Source organism: Hemitrygon akajei, chromosome 23 (genome assembly GCF_048418815.1).
Source record: "Hemitrygon akajei chromosome 23, sHemAka1.3, whole genome shotgun sequence".
NCBI classification, from domain to species: Eukaryota; Metazoa; Chordata; class Chondrichthyes; order Myliobatiformes; family Dasyatidae; genus Hemitrygon; species Hemitrygon akajei.
In genome coordinates, this window is record NC_133146.1 from 19,705,725 (window position 1) to 19,730,574 (window position 24,850).

The window sequence follows — 24,850 nt, forward strand, 5'->3', positions numbered from 1 at the left end:
GTTGTCTTCTGCGTGCTGGTTGAACGCGCTAGTTGGGTGGTCTGTCATTGATTCTGTCACGGTTATTATTCTATAGATTTATTGAGTATGGCTGCAAGAAAATGAATCTCAGAGTTGTATAATGTGACAGATATGTACTTTGATGATAAATTTACTTTGAACTTCAAAGTTTGAGTGACGAAATGGCGGTTGAAATAGTGGAGAGAAGTGGACGGCCAAGCACCTCGGTAGAAAGAACAAAGGCAGAGGCTACTTCTCTAAACGAGGAGCAAATTCAGAAATAAGAACTGCAAATGGACTTGGGTGTCTCGTGCGGGGATAAGAACTGCAAATGGACTTGGGCGTCTCGTGCGGGGTTCCCTAAAGGTGAACTTGCAAGATGAGTCAGTGATAGGGAAGCAAGTGCAATGTTAGCATACATTTCGAGAAGACTAGAGTACAAGAGCACGGATATAATTCCGAGGCTTTATAAGGCTGCACCTAGAGTATTGTCAGCAGTTTTGGACCCCTTATCTGAAAGCGTTTAGAGAGGTTCGCGAGAATGATCCTGGGAATGAAAGGGTTAAAGAATGAGGAGTCTTTGATGCCTCTGGGCCTGTACTCACTGGAGTTTGGAAGAATGACAGCGGATCTCTTTGAAACCTATTGAAACGCTTAGATAGAGTGGACGTGGAGAAGATGCTTCCAATAGAGGGAGAGTCTATGACCAGAGAACACAGCCTCAGAATAGATGGGTGCAGAGATGAGGAGGAACTTCTTCAGCCAGAGGGTGGTGAATCTGTGGAATTCATTGCCACACATGGCTGTGGAGGCCAAATCATTGGGAATACTTAGTAGAGATTGATAATTTGTTTGATTATTAAGAGTATCAAAGGATGGGGAGAAGGCAGGGGAATAGGGTTGAGAGGGACAATAAACTAGCCATGATAGAATGGCAGAACAGACCCGATGGGCTGAATGGCCTACTTCTGATCCTGTGTCTTACGGACGTGGTGGAATGAAGAACCCATATCTGTCCTGTTTGACACCAACACTCTGATGTACAATAGACGGGAGGTTATTGAGTGGAGGGACAGAAAGTCCTGGGGGAACGCATCTACACGTCCTTAAAGGTGAGCGGACAAGAGAATATGGCGATTGGAAAAGATAGCTGCGTGTTTTATTAGCCGAGGCATGGAATGGAGGTGTACAGAGGTTACAGACTGTATAACATAAACTCAAGAGATTCTACAGATGCTGGAGATCCAGAGCAACACACACAAAATGCTGGAGGAACTCAGCAGGCCAGGCAGCATCTATGGAAGGAATAAACAGTCCTCACTTTGGGCTGAGACACTTTCGTCAGGACCCTTCCCTCAAAGCCTCCCTCCACACTGCTGACCACAGGGTTATTCTTTGCGAAATCTTGCCACCTCTGTATAGATCCCGATGAACAGACAGTTGTGGAGGCCAAGTCCTTGGGAATAATTAACGTGGAAGTTGAGTGGTTGTTGATTACTCAGGGCATCAAATGTTAGAGGGAGAAGACAGGAGAATGGGGTTGAGAGGGGTAATAAATGAGACATGGTGGACTGGTAGAGCAGACTCGATGGGCCAAATGGTCCAATTTTGCTCCAGATCTTATGGTAGTCTCAGATCTGGCAAAACAGTAAGCCATCCGTGAGGTGATGAGACACCCCCCGAACTGTATCATTTGGGTACCCGACATAAACGAAGCCTGCTTATAGTCTGGCAGAATGTTTTTCAGTCTGTCTGTCAGAGGGGTAGCGTTGGGCAGTGACACGGACTCCAACCCTGATGCTGCCACCACTACACTCACCCAGCCTCCAAGTTAACCTCCGGACTGGTCTGCGCTAAGTTTGCACAGTCAGCCAGGACCGCCTGGGTTTCCCCAAAGCTGGTGAGGCGGGGTAGGGGTTAATCACCATCGAGCAGTGAATGAGCAGGAAAATGGGACAGATGGGAAACCTCCGAGAGCTGGCATTGACTGGATGGGCCAAACGGCCTCCTTCTAAGTGCCAAATAAAATGAGAAAAATATAAATGAGAGAATCAAGGTGGAAGTCGTCCCTCGCCAGCTTCTATCGATGCACCTACCCAGATGCATGGCGGTTTGGAATGGCAATTGATCTGCCCATGATCACGAGAATCTGCAAAGTTGTGGACACAGCTCAGCATATCTCAACCCTCCCCCCCACCCCATGGATTCGGTCTACATTTCTCCCTGCCCTGGTAAAGCAGCCAGAATAAATCAAAGACCCCAACCACCATGATATTCCCCTCTCATCCCCGCTCCTATCCAGCAGAAGATACAAAAGCCTGAAAACATGTACCACCAGGCTCAAGGACAGCTTCCATCCCACTGTTATCAGACTTTTGTACGATAAGGTGGGCCTTGGCCTCACTATCTACCTTGTTATCACTTTATCGTTTATCTGCACTGCACTTTTTCGGTAACTTTTATGCTTTATTCTACATTGTTATTGTTTTACGTTTTTCTCCCTCAATGCACTGAGTAATGATTTGATCTGCATGAGCAGCATGACGAGCCTGTATCCCGGTACTTGTGACGATAATAAACCAATAGCAACTACGTAACAAGTCAACGTCACTGCCCGTGACCCGTGTACTGAGACAGTGGATAACGGTCCTTCAGAGAGTTCAGACTTATCTTTTATAGTTCCCTAATCCGAACCTAACAGCCTAGTCCTAACCCAGGCCCCAAACGTGACCCTGCCCAGATAACTCCACTGCCTCTGAAGCGAAGAGCGCCGCTAGAAATTCGCCATCACGCTGGGATGTGGCAGATCTATGGAGCTCTGCTACCCTCTAGTGGCAGTAGCGTGGAGTGCACATCACGGGGTCAATGATAAGTTTCTTGAAATGCAGCCCGTACAGGAGACTGAACAACAGGTATGCTAGGAAACTAGGGAAAGTGGGAGACAAAGAGAGAGTGAGAGAGGGAGGGTGTTACCGTGAGGTGGAGAATATCGGGGATAGAGAGAAGCAGGAGATCATCAGACGAGACAGGAGGTAGAAACAGGTGCATACTGTAAACTCCAACGCCCTGTTAATGCAAATTGCCGCTGTTTAATTCATGGACAGAGGTCTCCGCCTGACAGTGGTCTATAGCGCGATATTATAAGACCATAAGAGATAGGAGCAGAATTAGGCCACTCGACCCATCGAGTCTGCTCCACCATTTCATCATGGCTGATCCATTTTCCCTCTCAACCCCATTCTCTTGACTTCTCCCCATAACCTTTTACACCCTGACTAATCAAGAACCTAACAACCTCTGCCTTAATTGCACCCAATGATCTAGCCCCCACAGGCACCTGTGGCAATGAGTTCCACATATTCACCAACCTCTGGGCTAAATCTCTGTCTCATCTCTATCTAAATGGACATCCCTCTATTCTGAGGCTGTGCACTCCAGTCCAAAATATATTCCCCCACTATTTGAAACTTGCTTTCCACAAACATTCTACCTCGGCCCTTCATTACGTTTCAATGAGATACCCCCTCATTCTTCTGAATTCCAGCGAGAACAGGCCCAGAGCCATCAAATGAGCCTCAAATGATACATCTTTAATTCCCAGAGTTTTTCTTGTAAACCTCCTCTGAACCCTCTCCAATGTCAGCGCATTCTTTCTTTAATAAGGAGCCCAAAACTGCTCACAATACTCCAACTGAGGCCTCACGTGCCGTAATCTACTTGGATGCACATTACAGAAAAGCTGTGTACGTTTTAAGTGGTGAGAGACTGGATGGTGTTGGTGTTTAGAGAGCCTACAAGTCGCTGACACCCATCGTCCAAAGCGGAAGTTGTGTGGGCTTTAACTCTAAGAAGGTCTGACACAGGACGCAAGTAGTCTTCCTGCAACTAGAGAGGACCTTAGTGCGACCATGCCAGACGCATTGTGTACAATGTTGGTTCTCTCTAAGAAAGACACACTTGCCATCGAGGGCGGTCGTTCCCGGATGGTAGGTAGTGTATGAGGTGTGTATTTATGGACAAGGTCTGTGTCTCTGTATCACTGGAGCTTTGAGTGGCCGCACTGCGACTTTTTTGCAGAGCCCGACATTGGTCCAGGGAGGGTTCCTCCCCTGTGGTGAAGATTAGCGCCGGAGGTGACCGTCACCGAAGCCTCGAGCAGAAAGAGGTGAATTCCCGGCTCGAGGACAGTGGAGGCTCCATCACTGAGTTCATTCTTAGACCTGGCGAGGTTCCTAGACGTGTCGGCGTCAGGCAGCGTTTGTGGGGTAGGTCAGTACTAATCTCCACAAACGGTGCAGCAAGGATGAGGGGCCGAATGGTCTCCACTTTATCCTGGTTCCAGTGCTTGAATCAGAAGGCGGAGAGTTCGAGATCTGAAGGCAGCGCTAAGGAACAGATAGGTGGCGGAGAGATAGATGCAGGAGCTGAGCATGATGTCTGTCATGGGGGGTTGTCAGAGTGAGGACGGCGGGGGTAACTTAGGGTGGGTGAGAGGAAGATTGGGTAACGTAGGGGTTCGGGAGAGGGAGAGATAACGAAGGACCGGGGAGAGGAGGAAGGTGTCGATTAGATATGGAAGTTGTTGGACCAGATTGGAAGGGACTATGCCCACCTCAGCTGCTCGGCTCCGTGAGCGGCCCACGCCTGATGTCTGGATCGCGTCTCAAGACCCAACGGTAAAGCAGCCTGCCGGGTCATGGGTACGCTTCACTCTCCAAACCAACCCCAGTCAGACAGCTGGGAAACTGTGAGTTTAGGTCCTCGTCTCTGAAAGTGCCGAGTGCAAGAAGATCAACAAAATGGTACAAAGTTAACAGCTCGGGATGAGATACAGATCATGTACTACCTCCCTCTGGAGTGGTTTACAACTAGGGTGCTCCTCACATCCCCTCATCCAAGTCCATCAGCTTGATCTCTGTTTCCTGTCCCTCTCTAGTTCAGCTTCTCATGCAGACCGCATGCCACCCGCCTCTAACATACCGAGACTGTTCACTCCCAATTGTTCCTCGTGGGGGCGAGTCCAGACTCTCTCCGCGCTTTAGGTGAAGGGTCGCTGAAGCTGGAAAGCTGTGTACGGGTGTTGGAGCTGTTCTTTGCCTGAGCTGGAGTTGTTTTGTGCCATGTTAATGGTGGGGCCACAGATGGGAATATGCCCGGTTATATGCAGGCTGTAGTGGGATTGTGCTGGGGCGGTGCAGGAACTCCAGTGGGTACTGATGGTCACTTGTGAAGCCTCCTGGAGATTGTCACATCCTGAAACATGATTCTACGCTCACGGCCTTTTTTTCCCACGGATAGGGGCTCTAACACTAGAGGGCACAGGTTTAAGGCAAGAGGGGAAATATTTGAATGAATTCTGAAGGGCGGGGTTTTATTTTAACACAGACGATGGAAACAGATGCCGGGGAAGTAGTAGATAACGGATACAGTTACAACTTTTAAAAGTTGTTTAGACAGTTTTAAAAGATATTAGACAGATACGTGGTCAGGAAAGATTCAGAAGGATCTAGGCCAAATACAGCCGTGGGACCAACTCCGTTAGGTAAACTCAGTATATATAAAAAGGAGTTGGGCCGAATGGCCTGTCCCACGACGTATAACTCTGTGACCCTCTCAGTTTATGACACAAAATGGGCAAGGGTGTAACTCAGGGTGTGTGTGATTATGACCAACTACCCCGTGACCCCCCCGTGATTGATCCCAGTCCGACGGCTGAGAATCCGGACTCTGGAGTGCCGAGTCCACACGTTGGGATTCACTATGGAAATAAAAGGTCCTTCTGGTAGCTACGGGAAGATGCTGTCTAATTGTAAAAGTGCCTTTCGATGATACTGTGTGATTCGGTGAAAGCGGACCTGGAGTCTCTGAAGAGGACGGCGATGAACAGTGGGCGAGCTGGGCAGATGGGCCGGATTGTTAATGTGACGTGATGCACTTTAGAACGACACGCGCAATGAGCTGAGGGTCTTCGGGAAGGTTGTGGAACAGCTGGGTCCTGGTGTACAAGGTCTAAGGATGCCAGGAGGTGGCAGCAGAGTCGAGTCTTGTCTTTATTCTCTGGCTCATCTGGTGGAAAGGTGCAGCTTTGTAAGATATTGATGGACTTTGTAAGATATGTTCGATGCAGATATTATAGAAGGTTCTGGTTGCATTGGAGAGGATGCAGAAGGGATCTTCAAACGGCGATGCCTCAAAAAGGTGGTATCCATCATTAAGAGCCCCCACCATCTAGTACGTGCCCTCTTCTCATTTCAACTATCGGGGACCTGGAGACACACACTCAACGTTTCACAGCTTCTTCCCCTCCGCCCTCAGATTTTTGAACGGACAGTTAACCCATGAACATTTTTGATACCTTTTGCGCTACTGATTTAACTGATATACAGGTTTGATTCTGAGAGTTGCCAGGATGTTGTCCGGGATAAGGAGAGGGTTGTTTGCCTTGGAGTGGAAGCAACTGAAACGAGGCCCGAGTGGCCGATGGAGACAGATACTTCCACAAGATTTAGAGAATACCCAGACTAGGGTTTACATTGCCAGGTACAAAACGCTATCGACCAAGTCCTGCTAAATAGGATTTTTGCGCACAGGTGTTAGATGGATGGCACGAACTCAGTGGGCCGAAAGGCCTTCTTACATGCTGTTACCGACCTCACCCTTCTCCTCTATCACACACACATTGTACATTCTCATACTGATTACCTTTTCTCATCGTTACACTTCCCAAAGCCTTCTCCGAACCCGCTCAGACGGTTGTCTTAGCAGCCGCGGCCTTTCCCGCTGTCTCCGACAGCCTAGAGGTGTGTGAAGCCGTTGTCTGATTCCTCATAACCGGAGTGGAGCAGCTTACCGTGCGGCGCTCCGGCCTCGCAGCCTGCCTGCCGCTTGAAATCGGCGACGCGCAGACCGCTCGCAGGCCAACGGGCTCCCGTGGATTCTGTTGGAGACGCAGGAAGACCAGGTCAAACTTCAGGACACGGGATGGAGAAGAGCAAGTCCATGAGATACAGGGCACCAGGTGTCACAAAGATTAGGAATGAATTTTGTTTAATTAATGACTAGAATGACAGGGTGTCAGTTAGCACAGCCCGGAATAAACTCATCCCTTTACAACAAGGTGTTGCTTTCACGTGATTTCTTAGATTCGGAAATGATTTTAGAAGAAATGTAACCTCAGGTGAAAGTGTATATACCACGGCAAGCAATGTGTACTGAGCAGCCGATGAGTGAAGAGTCTGAAAGTGAACCAGAACACAAAGTGCAGAGGACTGTAGGGTGATGGATGTTACTGAAATTTCAGGAAAGCGTTTGTTTTTAACTAATCTCGGTGTCATGTATTTTACTGCGCACAGGTCTGGTCAGACCGATGTAAAACCTCTTTCGCCATGTTAAATTTCCTCTGCCTTCTCCTTGCCGTGTGACATAACGTTTTTCTGTCTGGAGCAACACAGCGGTTCAGTCGGTCTGTCTGCGCTGTTCACCGACACCGATTGCCTCGGCGTGTCGCTGAAGTTCTCTCACAGCGCCGCCTGCACCTTACTGTTTCACTCCAGTCTGGTTATTGATGTAATTTGATGGCTGTCCAGTGCTCCTGCGCCGTATACAAACGGCTGTAACTAACTCTGGTTCACTCCTCGCACTGTCCCTCTGGTCGTTAACTGTCGCTGTCCAGTGCTGAACTGCTCTGGTGCCCTGTATAACTCTGTCACCGCTTCAGACGGGCCATGGTCGCTGTCCGGCGCTAAAACCACCATCCACCACCCCAATCCAAAACCACCACTTCTATGAGTCTGAATCATTTCCAATGAACTCACCTGACCCTGGAGACTTTGCGGTCCCAATGACCAAAGTCGCTGTCCGGGACTGAAACAAGACACGGAGCGGCTGTCCATCCGAAGCCGCGGCCCATTTAACCCTCCGGGGAAGTGGCGATGGGGGCGTCGTATCATCGTTGTTAATTATATTATGGAAATCGGGAAATTAATATTCATATCGGGCGCAGGTTCATGGTGACCGGGGAAGGGGGAAGCGGTCTCCGGCCGAGGACTGATGGGCAGCGGCTGCAAGTGGCGACTAAAGAGAAGGGGCAAGGGGGCAGAAGTGGTATCCGCTGGGGCAGGGCTGGGGCTACGGTGGAGGGGTGATACAGGGGCCGGGGAGCGTAAGAGGAGCCGCCCAGTTCCCCCTACACTCCCTGGCCCGAGTGCGCACGCCCTTCCGCTATAAAGGCGGTGGCGCGCTGCCGAGGAGCTTAGTCACCATGAACTTGGGCCCCGACCCCTACGTGTCGTCTTATCGCCGCGTCTTCGGCGATGGCCCCCGCGCTGGGAGCCGCCTCACCGGCTACTCAGCTCGCAGCGCTGGCACCTTCCGCTCGCAGTCGGTTCCACGCGGTCACTACCGGCCGCTCACCGAGCTGGAGCTGCTGCCGGCCTCCATGGGGCTGGGCGACGAGTTCCGCCTCAACCGCACCAACGAGAAGGAGCAGCTGCAAGGGCTTAACGACCGCTTTGCCGTCTACATCGAGAAGGTGCGTGGCCTAGAGCAGCAGAACCGCGCGCTGGAGGCCGAGCTAGTGGCCCTGAGGCAGCGCTCGGCCGAGCCGTCCCGCCTGGCCGAACTATACGAGCACGAGTTGCGCGAACTACGCGCCCGGATTGAAGAGCTGAACTCGGGCCGCTGCCAAGCGCTGCTGGAACGGGACGGGCTGGAGCAGGAGCTGCAGCAGACACGCCTGCGGTTTGACGATGAGCAGCGGCTGCGGGGTCAGGCGGAGGCGGAGGCGCGGGCGCTGCGGCGGGATGTGGACGGCGCAACACTGGCGCGGCTGGAGCTGGAGAAGAGAGTGGAGGCTCTGCTGGAGGAGCTGGGCTTCGTGCGTAAGCTGCACGGCGAGGAGGTGGAGGAGCTTCGGGCGTTGCTCCATGCCGCGCAGCAGCCAACCGAGGTGGATGCGGTGCCGGTGCGCCCAGAGCTCACGACCGCGCTGCGAGACATCCGCGCTGAGTACGAGAGCCTAGCGGCGCGCAACACACAATCAGCCGAGGACTGGTACAAGACCAAGTTCGCTGACATGACGGAGGCGGCTGCTAAGAACAGTGAGGCGCTGCGGGCCAATCGCGAAGAGCTAACCGAGTACCGGCGTCAGCTACAGTCCCGCACAATCGAGATGGAGGCTGTACGCGGCACCAACCAGTCCTTGGAGCGGCAGCTGCGGGAGATGGAGGAACGCCACAGCGTTGAGATCGCCGGCTACCAGGTACTAACCGGGAGAGGGCGGCTTCAGCACCGCGAACAGCGGCATCCACGTATTCGCAGATATTCCTGGAGTCAGACACAGAGTGAAACTCCCACCGACCGTCCCATCACATACTATCGGGGACAGACACAGAGTGAAACTCTCCGCACCGTCCCATCACATACTATCGGGGTCAGACACAGTGTGGAACTCCCTCCGCACCGTCCCATCACAGACTATCGGGGTCAGACACAGTGTGAAACTCCCTCCGCACCGTCCCATCACAGACTATCGGGGTCAGACAGAGTGAAACTCCCTCTGACCGTCCCATCACAGACTATTGGGGTCAGACACAGAGTGAAACCCTCTGCACACCGTCCCATCACACACACTCCCGGGGCACATGTGGCATGCACTGCTTAAAACAAAGACTTTCATGTTGTAAGTATATTAGCAATAGTGTTTGATTTCACACAGTTAAACATTTGCATGATTTGTTGGAAGTTGAAGCTTGCGTTGTTTAACGTGTTCCCTTTGTTTCCCTGCTCGCCATTCTAGACTGATTAGTTTCGGTTGCAGGAAGGGAAGCCACAGCCCGAGAACTGAGCCGCTTGAGGTTGAGGGTGGTCGTTTTGCGTGATGGAAATATTTGGAATTTGATGGAATACCCTTTCCTCTAGGTTGGGGGTTCCCAATTTTTTTTATGCCATGGACCCCTTCCATCAACTGAAGGGTCCGTGGACCTTAGGTTGGGAACCCCTGCTCTAGGTGGTTTTTCTTCGGAGTTTAACAGGCTTTTTGTTTTCCTGACACCAGGTGGTTAACTTTGAAGTTGTTACCCATCTGATGACATTGTAAAAGAGGGAAACAGTTGTTTACAGGGACTAGGTGCGGAGGAGATTTTCCACCTGGTTGCCAGGGTGGAACTAACTTAAAATAGCAGATCCAGAAGGTCACACACTAGGATAATGATCAGCCATGATGGAAAGGCTAGAGAAAACTTGATGGACCGAATGGCCCAATTCTGCTCCTATGCCTTATGCTTATAAGGATGAGGAATTCATATCTGGAATTTTGAACTATGATGCATTGCCTTTGGGTTTGTTATCTGATGACGGGGAGGTGATGGATCTGGGATCTATCTTGTTTCCATTAAAAACCATTGGTGAGGCTGCCACTGACTCTGCCGATCTTGGCTTGGCTCATATGTTTTCAGCCTCATGTTTGGTAACTTCTACAATTGGCCGTTGAGTTGTGGAGGGAAAGTGACCAACTGCTAATTCCATTCCATCGAGTTGCTGACTCTTTGTCACATTTGCAGCTAAGCTGTTCTGTCACAAATTACTGACAGCAGAAATGTTGGTTTCAAAATTCTCCATGTTCTCTGCCAGGATACAATCAACCAGATGGAGGATGAGTTGAGGAACACAAAGTCTGAAATGGCTCGTCACCTCAGGGAGTATCAAGACCTCCTCAATGTGAAAATGGCCCTGGACATAGAGATTGCTGCTTACAGGTAAGGGTCTGAATTGCAACCCTCTTGCATGTGTTCACCTCCTATGGAGTGAGGAAGGGGAGTTTGTGGTCCTTTAGGTGTGGAACCTAGAGTCCAGTCTGTCTTGTTTAAATAACTAATCACTGACTATCTGTACAGACAAGTGTGATCTCCAAAAGTAAAATTACTTATCAAAGAGCGAGCCCGAATAGAGCTGTTGAATCTTTCAGAAATGTCTGACCACAACAAACCGGTGAACTCCAATTTTATGTGTCTGTGTCTGAATAAGTCAACATGCTGAGCTGGAAGACACAGCAGCATTGTGGCTCTTTGTGAAAACTCCTTCCAGACCAGAATGAACTAAAATGATCGCCTGCTTATACCTGGCATGAGTGTCAGGGGGGTGTAGTCTCCCTCTGAGTTGCACCACAAGGTGCAACCAGCCAAACCCTTTCTGCTGCATTACTGGGTGTGGTAGCTCTGGCAGTGTGCTGGTTGTTGGTATCATGAGTGGGTATGGCACACACTAGGAACTGCTCAGTTGTCTGTTTGAAATGCTGATCATCAAGGACATGTCAGGTTTCTTCTGTCCACTCTCTCACTGATAAGGGGATTAGTCACCACTGGCAACAAGGATTGTGGAAACTAAAATCTTTTTGTGACTGATGTTTCTTCTACAGGAAGCTGCTGGAGGGAGAGGAGACCAGACTCAGCACCAACTTTGCCAGCATCTCTCTCCCCAACAATCCAAGCCTCTTGCCTCCAGTCCAGCCACGTTTCACTTCCATTTCCAAGACCACCACCAGCACCACTGCCTCTACTGGTGCACCCAAGAAAGCACAGGAGGCACAGAATAAAGCACCAGTGAAATCCTCTAAACAAAAAGCTGAGGCTTATGAGGAAATCATCGAAGAGACCATCGTATCCACTAAGAAGATAGAGCGGGAAGAGCAGAATGCGAGTGGCCTGAAAGTGGAAAAGAGCAATCCTCCAAAGGTTACAGGGCCTTGAGTTTCTCTTTCCCTCCACCCAGAATAGATTCAACATGCTCAGTTCATGCCCAAACTCTCGAAATGTCCACCAAGAATGGACATCTTCAGTCTATTCCCCTCTGTAGGATCAGATTTCAATCCCCAGCCTGGTAATTAAACCAATTTAGTCAATAACTCTTCCTGACCCAGTACTTCACTGAGATGTCCAGAATCAGATGTCAACCCTGTGTAGTGATCCCGAGGAGTGAATATTTTTTCCTAGAACCCCCAGTATGCCAGTATTGTGGTGACTGCAACCCAGTGGATCCAAGGTGCTGACTGGTGCTTCTGTTGATCACCAGCATAGCAGAGTTGCTGCCCAAAGTTGGCCTGTCCTCTGTAACCTGTTGTCTGTGGTACCTAGAAGTTAGCTACTTGTGCCCCAGTCTCTGCAAGTGCCACCCTGGTCATCACAACAGATCTTTTACTTTCCGCTGGGAATTCTCCACAAAATATTGCCTTAATGAAGCCAGCAGCTTTTGATGGTGCCAGTGTAATAGACTGTGATAATGAATGTCTGTGTTCATGTAGCTGTGATGTTAAACGGTGGAGGGTCACAAGCCCTTGCTGGTTATTCACTCAATAACCACAAATTACATTCCACAATCCAGTTTTCTATAAATAAACCCACAAGTGAACCTCGTTTCTGTCTGTTTTTTTTTTATCTTTGAAAACCCCAACAAGAGCAGAGGACAAAGAGCCATCAATTTTGTCCTCTGAACAAGAAGACTTGTTCAGTTACCATGAAGCTAGTGTAATATAAATGTTAGGGCAGAAGGGGAGACACTCCCTTGTGGCATTGAAGTGTTGTGCTGTACATTAAAAACTGATCTAGTACAGAATTAACAGTATCTAACCACTTTCAAGCTACTCCAGGTATAATGTCAGAAATACAGAAGTGTCCCATAAATAGAGCAAGTGGTCAGTGCTAAAAGTTTCCATGTTTTAAGGGAGTGAATAGTAAACTTTTCCCAGACAATACAAGTCTGATCTCCCAGGCTATATCTTTCAGACTCCAATCCCACAAAGCTGCACTGCACTCCAGTATCCGCTCGACCCCTTGTTTCAACCTGTCCCTGCTTTGCTGAAAGTTCTGTCGCTGTAGATCAGTAATTCTGCTGCCCTTCGACACCCAATTCCTCCACCTCCATTTGTTTTTACCAATCTGTTTTAGTCTTTGGTCCTTTTCCAGTGTGTTGATACCTGCACTGATGTCGCTTTCTGCTCATCCTGAAGTGAATTTCTTTATTCCCAATACTTGCCCTCCCCTCTACCTTTTCACAACGATCTTCAATTTCATAGCAGAGCACAGCACAGCCCTTTGTCCCATGATGTTTTGTTGACTCCAAGATTAACCCAACTCTCTTCTCCCACATAGCCCTCCATTTTGCTATCATCAATGTGCCTATCTAAGAGCTTCTTAAATGTTTCAACTGTATCTGCCTTTACCACCACCCTGGCAAGCTGTTCCATGCACCCACCACTGTCTGTGTTTTTTAAAAAAAGTTGCCTCTGACTTCCTTCTTTACTTTCCTCCAGTCACCTTAAAATTATGCCCCTCGTCTCAAGCCATTTGCACTCTGAGGAAAGAAGTCTGGCTATCCACTCGCTCTGTGCCTATCATCTTGTACACTTCTATCGTCACCTCATCATTCTTCTCTCCAAAGAGTAAAGTCCTAGCTCAATCTACCTTCATAAGACATGGCCTCTAGTATACCATCCCCACTTTGTTTTTGAATAGCTCTCTGTAAATACACAGATTTTGTGGCTATTGTTTCATATCCATGCCCCTGAGAACTGCTTCATATACACCAAATACATGCCTCCCACTGGAAACGTTACCAGGTGAGGGCAAAAGAAATTGTGCAGTGTTTCACTTACTGGACTAGCAATCGGAGTACAGCATTCACCTGTGGAATTTAAATTAGTCACTTTGCAAAGTTTAGTAAAAAATACAATCAATCTGGAATGGTAAAGAGAAACTAGGCTTTAGGAAGGATTCTACTAACCTGTCATTATGTAGGAAAATTCAACTAGATCATGGTCCTTGAAGAAATCTCCTAAATTCATCCATCAATAAGTCCAAGCACAGACTGGGTGACCACTGTGCAGAGCACCTGCTCCCGCCCTGCCATGATTGTCCTCTCCTGGTTGTCAGCCATTTCATTTCCCCTCCCTATTCCCACACAGTTCTGTCTGTTCTTGACCTTCCCCACAGCCATTGTGTTTAAAATCTACTCCAGCAGAGGTTTAATGAACCAGCTGATCCCTTTTCAAATTAGAGCATCACATTTAACATTTCCCGGTCCTCTACCACATACCTCACAACAAGAACGATTACAGCAAACCCCCCAACCACCCTTTGGTGACTTTAGACAAACCCACTGGGACCAAAGGATTGACCTAGGCACAGCCAGCCTTCCCACTTACTAAATTTTACCCCACCCATTTCTCACTTCTTAATTAAAATTAAACAATAGACCTTCCAGAGGTGTGAATTACAACAGCAGATACATAAGCATATGACAGAATGGTGTAAGAACAATTGGGTTGTAATAACAGTGAAGTTTATCATTCCCAATACCCCGGTGCTAGGGATTTAGATAGTGTGGAATTTATTACTTCCATCCAAGATCGACAGTATGTAGAGTCGTGCTGAAGCTGGGACTGTACTCAATTTTATATAAGTATTTAAGTAGGGAGTGTGACATTTGATGCAGTACCAGGAACTTGGGAGCATAAATTGGGAACAGACAGAGAAACGTACAGCAGAAATATGGGGGTTATTTAAAGCAGCACTTGCATGGGGTTCTGAATAGGTCTGTCTCACTGAGAAAAGGCAAGGATATGGTGAAGGAACCTTGGTTGACAGGAGTGGTTAAGTGGGAAAAGTAAGTATACTTAAAGTTTAAGAAGCGAGGATCTGAAAGAGCTCTTGAGAGTTGTAAGATAGCCAGAAGAGAGTTTAAGAAAAAGACATATAAAAAGGCCTTGGTGAGTAGGATTAAGAAAAAGCCCTAAAGGCATTTGGCACTTAAGTGAAGACTAGCTTGAGGAAAGGACCAATCAGGGATTAAAATAAAGGAATCATGCCTCGAGTCTGAAGAGTTAGGGGAGGACTTTAATGAATACTTTGCTTCAGTATTCATCAGGGCGAAGGACTTTTGAAAAATGTGAAGGAAGTGTAGGACAGGCTAATGTGCTGGAACACATTGGTTCAGAAAGAGACGGTGCTGGAACTTTAGAAAAACATTAGGATAGATAAGTCTCTAGGGCCAGATGGAATATTCAGGTTATGAAAGGAAGTGAGGGACATTGATGATGATGTTTGCGTCTTCCCTGGCTACAGGAATAATAGCAGATGATTGGAGGATGACTATGTTTTTCTGTTGTTCAAGAAAGGTAACAGGGATAATCCTGGGAATTATAGATCAGTGAGTTGTATGTCAGTGGTGGGCAAACTAATGGAGAGGATTCTTAGAGAAAAGATTTAAGAACATTTGGAGAAGCAGTTGGATTAGGGATAGACAGCATGGCTTTGTGTAGGGCAGACTGTGCAAAAACAAATTGAACAGTAGGTATAGTGTATATGGATTTTAGTTAGATGTTTGACAAGATTCCTCATGGTAGTAGGCTCGCCCAGAAAGTCAGAAGGTATGGGATCTAGGGAAACTTGGATGTGTGGATTCAGAATTGGCTTGCCCACAGAAGGCAAAGGGTGGTGGTAGATGGAGCGTATTCTGCCTGGAGGTCAGTGACTAATGATGTTTGGCAGGGGTCTGTTTAGGGACCTCAGCTCTTTGTGATTTTTATAAATGACGTGGACGAGGAAGTGGAAGGGCGGACTAGTAAATCTGCAGATGACATGAAGGTTGGTGAAGTTGTGGATAGTGTAGAGGGTCGATGTATTCTGCAATGGGAATTTGACAGGATTCATGGGCCAAGAAGTGGGAGATGGAGTTCAACCCGATAAAGTGTGAGGTGATACACACTGGAAGATTGAATTTGAAGAAAAATTACAGGGTTAATAGCAAGATTCTTAGCAGTGTGGAGGATGAAGGGATCCAGGGGTCCATGTCCATAGATCCCTCAATGTTGCCATTAAGTTAATAAGATGGTTAAGAATGTATATAGTGTGGGCAAATCATAAACACAAGAGAAACTGCAAATGCTGGAAATCTTGAGCAACACACACAATGTGGAAGAACTCAGCAGGTCAGGAAGCATCTATGGAGAGGAGTCAACAGTTGATGTGTTGGGGGACTGAGTTCAAGAGCTGCAACGTGATGTTGCAGCCCTATAAAGCTCTGATTAGACCACACTTGGAGTATTGTGTTCATTTCTGGTTTCTTCATTATAGGAAGGAAGTGGAAGCTTTAGAGAGGGCGCAGAGGAGATTTACCAGGATGCTGTCAGGTTGTGTGTGAAGGTCAAATGCTGCTTCATGGAACATAGAACAGTACAGCACAGTACAGGACCTTCAGCCCATGATGTTGTGCTGAGCTTTTAAACTACTCCAAATCAATCTAACCCTTTCCTCCCAAATAGTCCTCTATAGTCATATTGATTCTCTACTTCAAAGTGATGAATCTCAAACAGCTTCAAAAGAATTTAATTTGTTGTGGCTTTAATGTGAAGGGTGTGAGGGGCCTAGGTAGTGGCTGTATGCAACCAGGGTTGAGAAGATCAGGAGATGAAGATTACCACTAAAGCAGGGAGCTGCTGATCGATCTGATCTCCTGATCCATGCTAGTGGATGCTTTTGGAGGCTAGCCACGGCTGGAAAAGCCACAGGTAAGTGTACAAAACGGAATTCCACTCCTTCAGACTACCACCAGACAAAAAATCCAGGAGTTCAAACTCCACCATGGAAGAGAAAATGGATCCAATTGGGTCACAATTTCTTGAGGATTAATATGACCTTTATTTGGGAATAAGGTGTCTGCTCTGTGTACAATTAACCATAAAGATTTTCGATGATGAAAAACTAACTCTGAGGGCCTGGCAGTTTCTGTTATTGAGGCTGGGAATTTGCAGTAAATATAAGCCTTGTCTGTGGGGCACACTCAAAGTAACTCTCAGTCACAGGTTGTGCCGTAACCCATAGCGTTGGTCCCAGCTGCAGTAAACACCTCAGTTCTTACTGAAGTTCCAAATGCTCCCTGGGGAATGCTGCTGCTGTCACTGACTGTGAAGTACGAGCAAGTTAATATCCATAGTAACAGCATCCAGGGAGTTGGAGAGCGCTAAAGAAACCACCTGATATTGCATCAGGCTGCTGAACTCACATGCAGCCACCTGTCCCTGAGTCTGACCCATTTGAACATACTCCTACTCCTCCGTCCCCTCGACAACTTTCCAGAACATAGAACATTACAGCTCAGAACAGACTCTCTGGCCTGCGATGTTGAGCTGCCCCTTTAGCTCTTCCCTCCTACACAGCCCTCCAGACTGGAGGCAAACTCCATTCCTGCTGCCACAAGAGAGATGCAGTGAGTGATGAGATAACCAGGTGAAATGTTGGCCTTTACTAGCAGAGCAATGAGTATGAAAAGAATAATGGTTCACTGCAGGAGCTTGGTGAGATCACACCTGGAATGCTGTTCATAGCACTGGTGCTCCAGGAGCAGAGTGCGATCCACCACACCGGCTCCTGAGATGGCAGTTCAGCATAAAGAGAACATCCTCTTATTCTTCAAAATGTGACAATCTCAATCTTTTCTTCTGTGTCTAGAGGTACAAAACCATTAAGCAGGTTCAACATGCTGGAATCAGGGTAGGTGCTTCTTCTGGCTAAAGAGTCTAGCATAAGGTCAGTCACAAAATAAGCCATTCAGGACTGAAATGAGGACAGATTTCTTCACTCAAGGTGATGAATCCTCAAGACTCTCTGTGTTGAATGTGGATGCAGACTCGAGGAGCCAAATGACTCGTTTCTGCTCCAAATGATGTTCCTCCTTTAAAGGAAAAGAGTGAAATTTGAATCTCCAAACAGATCCGGATACTCAGAACTGGGCATTCATGAGGCACCGCAGGCCAATGGCAGCAACAGGATTGTACTGAACCACCATCTGCAACTTCAAGGTACATTGTGTCCCCACCTCTACCATCCCCATCAAACCAGGGAACACACGGGGACTTGCCAGGGGCACGACCAGGCATACCTCAGAATGAGACCAGAAGACATGGGAGCAGAATTTGGCCATTTGGCCCATCAAGTCTGCTCCATCATTCAATCATGGTTGATTTTTTTTCCCTCTTAACACCATTCTCCTGCTTTTAATGGTCTTACTAATTAACAACCTATCAACCTCTGCTTTAAATATATCCAAAGACTTAGCCTCCACTGTTACCTATGGCAGTGAATTCCAAAGATTCACCACCCTCTGGTGAAAAATCCAGCTTATTCTTGTTCTAAAGGATTGTCCTTATATCGAGGCTGTGCCCACTAGTCCTACACTCTCCTGTTTCTGAAAGGAGGGATCAACCTGAAGTTACAAGACAGGACAACTTGCATGCCAAACAAAATTATCCCACAGCCAAAAGATCACATCCAAGCTTAGCAGTTCTGACACATTCAGTTTGAATACAGCAAAGCTAATTGCTTGAGAACATTCTGGCAATAGCACTGAAGACTTCTAGTCCAGTTACATCAGTGACATCTACCCGACAACATAGAAAAATAAATCCAGTACACATGAATCAGGACAAATCCAACCTGACATTGACCACTCAGTTGGTCTAACCTCAACTATCAGCAAAGGGATCAGTCACAGAAGGGGTAATTGACAGCATTATCAGTGACTGAAAGCACCACTCCTTGAAGATGGAACCTAGTATACAAGATGGCACTGACTAACTTTACAACTTTTGGTAGCTTCTTTTGGTCCTGTGCAGTAACCGCTGCCCCCCTCCCACACCCCACATACCAGACAGCAAAGCAGCCTGTCACAGGAACATCTATAGACGTTTGTTTCAGGTAACTACCAAATCTTTTCAAACTCCTAATGAACTATAGCCACTGCCTTGCCTTCTATATACCTGCATCAATATGTTGGGACCAGGTTAGATCCTCTGAGATCTTGACACCCAGGAACTCTCTCCATTTCTGATCCCTCTTTGAGGATTAGTTCATGTTCCCTCATCTTACTCTTCTTGAAGTCCACAATCAGCTCTTTTGTCTTACTGACACTGTGTGCAAGGTTGTTGCTGCGACACCACTCCGCTAGCTGGTATATCTCACTCCTGTACACCCTCTCATCTCCATCTGAACTTCTGCCAACAATGGTTGTATTATCAGCAAATATATAGATGGCATTTGAGCTATACTTAGTCTCCCAATCATGGGTGTAGAGAGCGTTGAGCAGTGGGCTAAGCACACACCAGGGAAGTGCACCAGTGTTGATCAGTGAGGAGGAGATATTATCATCAATCTGCACAGATTGTAGTCTTCTGGTTAGGAAATCCAGTTGCAGAGGGAGATACAGATGCCCAGGTTCTGTAGCTTATCAATCAGGACTGTGGGAATGATGGAGTTAAACGCTGAGCTATAGTCAATGAACAGCAACCTGACGTAGGTGTTTGCATTGTCCAGGTGATCTATGGCTATGTGAAAAAACACTGAGAGTGCATCTGCTGTAGTAGACCTATTGTGGTGATAGGCAAATTGCAGTGGGTCCAGGTCCTTGCTGAGTCAGGGGTTCATTCTAGCCCCAGCAGGACTCTGTCTCAGAGCTGACATTCCCAGCAGGACTCTCCAGTCCAGGGCCAACATTCTCAGTGAGACACTTTGGCTAAAGACCAACATTCCCAGCAGAACACTAGCCAAGGCAAAATCTCCATCAGGACACTCTGGCCCAATGGCATGTAACTCAATCCACGTGCGTGGAGCTGACCATCTCCAACAGTAGAGAGTATAAGCACCATTCTTTTCAGTACCATTAGTGTCCTGTGATCATGGTGATCAGATACTCTACTGGCACTTGGGGATAGATAATATGTTCTGGCCTTGTCATAAACAACTTATCTAAAAAAAAATCCCTTTCACCCTCTAACTCAATGCAGAGCTTGGCAGAAGGAGCAGGGATTTAGAATGAGGGAGTCAGGAATTTGCACGATGTTTAAAGTCTGTTTTGGGATGTGTTACAGAGTGTGTTAGAGGCATGAGCATTGACAGAGGTGAATGTCCATCTCTGCACTACTGTTTATAGCTCTCTCTATACAACCAAAAGGTCAGCCTGCCAAATCCATTCACCATCAATAAAAAAAGGCCCTTAGAATACTGGGAATTCACTCCAAGTCAAATCTTGAGCTGTCTGCGACTGTTTCATTCAATTTAATCTCCAGCTAAATATAAACTTTAACTGGGTCTCACGATCCCTCAAGGGCTTCAGTCAAAACTGTTTTATTTCAGCAGGATTGAAGTTGGCTACCACTGTGAACACTTGGAACAAAGAGCAGAGCAATGAGCCCAGCCCCTTTCCCACCATTAACGACTGCACCATGAATTAAAGGGACCCCCAGCTGCTCCAATCTGCTCTCATAATTTCAGAGATGAGACTTCAGGTGAACTTGAGCCTGTCAATAACTGTCTGTGCACTGAGTAGCTTGGGGATACCCATTGCACACCACTGTGTTACACTGGTTCCAGAACTCAGCCCTTTACACATGTCTGCAGGTGCATGATGGCACAGGGCAGAGGTTAATTTTGTATCCAACCCATTTTATCCTGACATGCTGTCCCTGACTTAGGAGTGTCTGAATGGACATTGGGCACTCACATCTAACTGAATACATTAAAAACATTACTTCAATATAAAGTAACCTTCAGATTTTGTATAGCAAACTATTTCATCCCAGATTTTATTAATTAGCAAAGAATTTTACAAACTGGAGAAAAATATTTTAAAAGTCTGCTGAACATTCAAGGATAAAAAGCAAAATGTCATTCAAGGATATAAGGCAAATATTAAGTATTGACACTTGCCACAGTGAACAACCACTACCCCAATGGTCAGTCCCAGGGTGGGTCACTTCATCGTCTGGTCAGTGGTCAGTCCCACAGTGGGACACCTCATTGTCTGGACACTGGTCAGTCCCAGGGTGGGTCACCTCATTGTCTGGACACTGGTCAGTCCCAGGGTGGGACACCTCATTGTCTGGACACTGGTCAGTCCCAGGGTGCAACACCTGATTGTCTGATTAGCCGACAGTCCAGGGTAAGACACACTCCAGACTAGTCAGTCCCACTCTGGGACACATACCAATCTGGTCAGTGGGCAGTCCCAGGGTGGAACACCTCACTGTCGGCTGAGTGCTCAGTGCCAGGGTGTGCAAGTGCAGTTTGTTGTTAAAGCTAGCTCAGTATGCGTGAGTGTCACATACGAATGTTACTTACAACTTAATGCAAGCTGGACATGATGCGTGGAGACAGCTGTACCGTCTGGGACAGGATCCAACAAAACCAGAGACCCTTCACCCAATGCCAGTCACCCACTTCCCAGCTAATAAAGATCCACCTGAGGGCTATCACATTGTCCTGAACTTGCACAGGATCAATCTCGGGTCCCTGGATAGACACTGGACTACAATCCCAGAGCACTCATCTCCAAATCCTTGACTCTTAACTGAGCACAACCTTCCGTCACAGAAACCACCTGATTGTCAATGGTGGTTGTGAAAATGTCCTCAGAAACCAATCACCACAGCGGTCGGACAACAAGGGGACAGCCAGCTTCACTTCTGGGTATGCACAAGTCCATAGTGCAGGATAAGCAGCCCATCCTGAAAAAGAACAAAGAGAGCTGTCTTTATCAACACCCACAGCCCCCTCCCCACACTCCCCACCTACAGCCTCTACTCCCTCCCCTGCCCCTTCAGCCTCTGACCCCTTTCTCCCCATGCGTTGACCAGCAGTGCTCATCTCGCACATCTGCAATGCCATGCCATTTATCAATGATGGGGTGGGGCAGCCATCTTTCCCACTACCTATCGCTCAGAGTCTGTCTCACATGACCCACTCATCAGGTAGAGGGAGGTGGATGTAGTATGGGACAGAGTAGGCATAGTAGGAGGTGCTGCTCTTATACCAGGCAAGGTGGATGAGGATGCAACATCGCCCAGGCTGTTCACATGGCCCAACTGTCCAGATCACAAAACCTGAATCCAGTCCAGCTAATGAGAACAGTTTAACTGAGTGATTAAACATGAGCTTAATTTGACACGTGTACATCAAAACAGTGAAATGCATTGTTTGCATCATGATCGAAGATTGTGCTGGGGGTCACACTTCTTCCGACAGCATAGAATGCTCACAACTCACTAACCCAAAACGGTATACCTCTCAAATGTGGGAAGGAACTGGAGACCTGGAGGAAACCCATGCAGCCATCACAAACTCCAACTGAACCCCAATCACTGGTGCTGTAAAGTGTTATACAATGCTACCGTGCTACCCATAATTCTAAGAGCACAGAGGGCTGGAAGTTGGTGCAGACAGGAAGGAGATGCTGACCACTGCTGTGCTAAATGAGATAGACTCAGAGCTGGGCACCTTTGATAAGCTGCAGCAGAAACCTAAACCAGCACAATCTGTAAACTGGTGGCCCCATGTCACTGACTCCACCATAATCATCCTGTTAGAAGATCAATTATCATGTAAGGTGAAGACAAATTCAGAGCAGCAACAGCACTAACAAGAGGAAGACAATGCAATGGAATAGATCAGCCTAATGAACACTCTGCATGAGACAGTGGGAGAGTTGCAGCCACCAGGAAAGTGCTGATGTACCTGATCAAGAGTAGGTGTTCAATACCCCAGCACTGCAGGGTATTCCTCTGACGTGGAATAACTATAAATGGTATAAATATCCATTTGCAGAGTGAACACCCAAGATAAACAAAGCAGTTAGAAGACAAATTGAAGAGGACTGATAAGAAATTAAGAACAAATATAAAATAAATCAAGGTTAATGTGAAATCAACAGAAATAAAGAGAAGACTAAGAGAAAATTATTTAAATCAGAAGATCTTTGGTAGTTGGTAGGGGGTTGACTTTTTCTTATATAAAAATTTCTTTTATGATGTATGACCTATCTTTAAATTTTTGATTACAGAGTGGTATACCTTTATGTGATATGCTATAACATTTTGATCAATTTTATTACAATATATGAATGTACACAAGTTATGTTGAGATGTATCTATGTGTTGCACTCTGTTAACGAAGGAGAAAAAGAATTTTTAAAAAAAGAATAAGAAAAGAAGATTTTTTTTGAATGTTTTAGTAAAATGTTTGTTAAAGTGAGATGGGAGTGGGGAGCAAAAATTGGTATCTAAATAGGATCATTAAATAAGATGGAAGTAGTGACTGTGCAGATAACAATGGAATTCAGTAAGGGAAATGGATAGTCAAGAGAATGTGTCCAAAGTGGTTGAAATCTGGACGTAAAGGGGAGAGAGATTTGTCAGTAAACTTAGCTGAGCGAAGGGAGATTCTAACACACTTAGTGATGCTGATAGGAGCCATGGCTGGGTCTGTGCCCACTGGAACAGTCTTCAGAACAAGGGCTGCCAAGAGCTGGGAACAGCCTGCATCAGCTATCCAAATGTTTCCCAACCATTGTCAGATTATCCTACCAGGCTACTTCCCAAGAGTAAGGATGATGAAACAAAGCTTCCTATTTCATGCTGCTAATGTTGACTCATTAAACTTGTGTTACTCTGGCATGATTTAAACATTTCTAAACTTTAAGTAATGTTTCCTTCAGGGAATGTACACAGACACACACACACAGATTTCCCAATCACAATAGTTCTAAGGGAAAGTGCCATTAGCAGGTGAACAGAAGAGTGGTATAAGGTGGTATAAGGTCCCTGCAAAATGCTGAAAGGGGAAGGCAGGGAAAGGTGTGTCTGGTTGGGGAATGATCTACAAGGCCACAAGACATAGGAGCAGAATTAGGCTATTTGGCTCATCAAGTCAGCTCCACCATTCCATCATGGTTGATTTATTATTCTCTCAACCTTATTTTCCTGCCTTCTCCTCGTAACATTTGATACCCTGACCAATTAAGAACATCAACTTTCACTTTAAATACACACAATGGCGGCCTCCAAGACACCAATGACAATGAATTCCACAGATTCACCACCCGCTGGTTAAGAAAATTTCTCATCATCGCTGTTCTAAATGGATGTCTCTCTATTCTGAGGTTGTGCCCTCTGGTCCGAGATTTCCCCACTACAGGAAACACCCTCTCCACATCCACTCAATCTAGGCCTTCAATATTCAATATGTTTCAATGAGATCCTCTCTCGCGCGCCCCCCCCCCCCCCCCCCCACCCCCGGCTATAATTCTTCTAAACTAAATGCTCCTCATATGTTAACCCTTTAAATCCTGGGATAATCCTTGTAAATCTTCTCTGGACCCTATCCAATGCCAGCACATCGTTTCTTAGGTAAGGGGCCCAAAACCGCTCTCAATACTCCAAGTGCATTCTGACCAATGCCTTATAAAACCTCAGCATTTCATTCTTGCTTTTATATTCCAGACCTCTCAAAATCAACGCTAACACTGCATTTTCCTTCCTTACCACCAACTCAACCTGCAAGTTAACCTTTAGGGAATCCTGCACAAAGACACTCAAATCCCTTTACACCTGATTTTTAAATATCCTCTCCCATTTAGAAAATAGTCTCTGCCTTTATTCCTTTTACCAAAGTGCATGATCATGCACTTCCCTACAATATAATCCATCTGCCACTTCTTTGCCCATTCTCCCAACCTGTCTAAGCCCTTGTGCAGACTCTTTGCTTCCTCAAGTCTATCTGCCACTCATTCTATCTTCATATCATCTGCAAACTTGACCACAAAGCCATCAATTAACTTATCCAAATCATTGACATGTAAGGTGAAAAGAAGTGGTCTCAATACTGATCCTGCATAACACTGGCAGCCAACCAGAAAAGGCCCCTATTATTCCCACTCTGCCTCCTGCCAGTCAGCCAATTTCCTATCCATGCTAGTACAATTTCCTGTAAAATCACTGGCCCTTATCATGTTAAGTAGCATTATGTGTGGCACC

General features: G+C 46.9%; 2 protein-coding genes across 6 annotated transcripts in view; one reads left to right on the plus strand and one right to left on the minus strand.

Annotated features, from left to right (window-relative positions):
• Positions 1-8,241: 8,241 nt before the first annotated feature.
• LOC140715224 (alpha-internexin-like) lies at positions 8,242-12,407 on the plus strand. The gene is made up of 3 exons (XM_073027106.1): positions 8,242-9,259; positions 10,630-10,754; positions 11,414-12,407. Exons 1-3 carry the CDS (start codon positions 8,261-8,263, stop codon positions 11,742-11,744), a joined length of 1,455 nt encoding a protein of 484 aa, XP_072883207.1. The 5' UTR covers positions 8,242-8,260; the 3' UTR covers positions 11,745-12,407.
• Positions 12,408-20,610: 8,203 nt separating this feature from the next.
• The window catches only part of pcgf6 (polycomb group ring finger 6), a 64,576-nt gene continuing 60,336 nt past the window's right edge, over positions 20,611-24,850 (minus strand). For all 5 annotated transcript variants that reach the window (XR_012096085.1, XM_073027112.1, XM_073027113.1 and 2 more), the window contains one exon: positions 20,611-21,547. Coding sequence is in view for 4 of the 5 variants with exons in the window: in XM_073027112.1 (XP_072883213.1) it covers positions 21,500-21,547 (48 nt within the window). In the remaining variant the exon portion in view is untranslated. The remainder of the gene's footprint in view (positions 21,548-24,850) is intronic.

Coding starts and splice junctions, on each gene's coding strand:
- LOC140715224 (XM_073027106.1), top strand. CDS start 8,261: ATGAACTTGGGCCCCGACCCCTACGTGTCGTCTTATCGCCGCGTCTTC. Junction 9,260..10,629: donor TTGAGATCGCCGGCTACCAG/GTACTAACCGGG, acceptor GTTCTCTGCCAG/GATACAATCAACCAGATGGA. Junction 10,755..11,413: donor ATAGAGATTGCTGCTTACAG/GTAAGGGTCTGA, acceptor TTTCTTCTACAG/GAAGCTGCTGGAGGGAGAGG.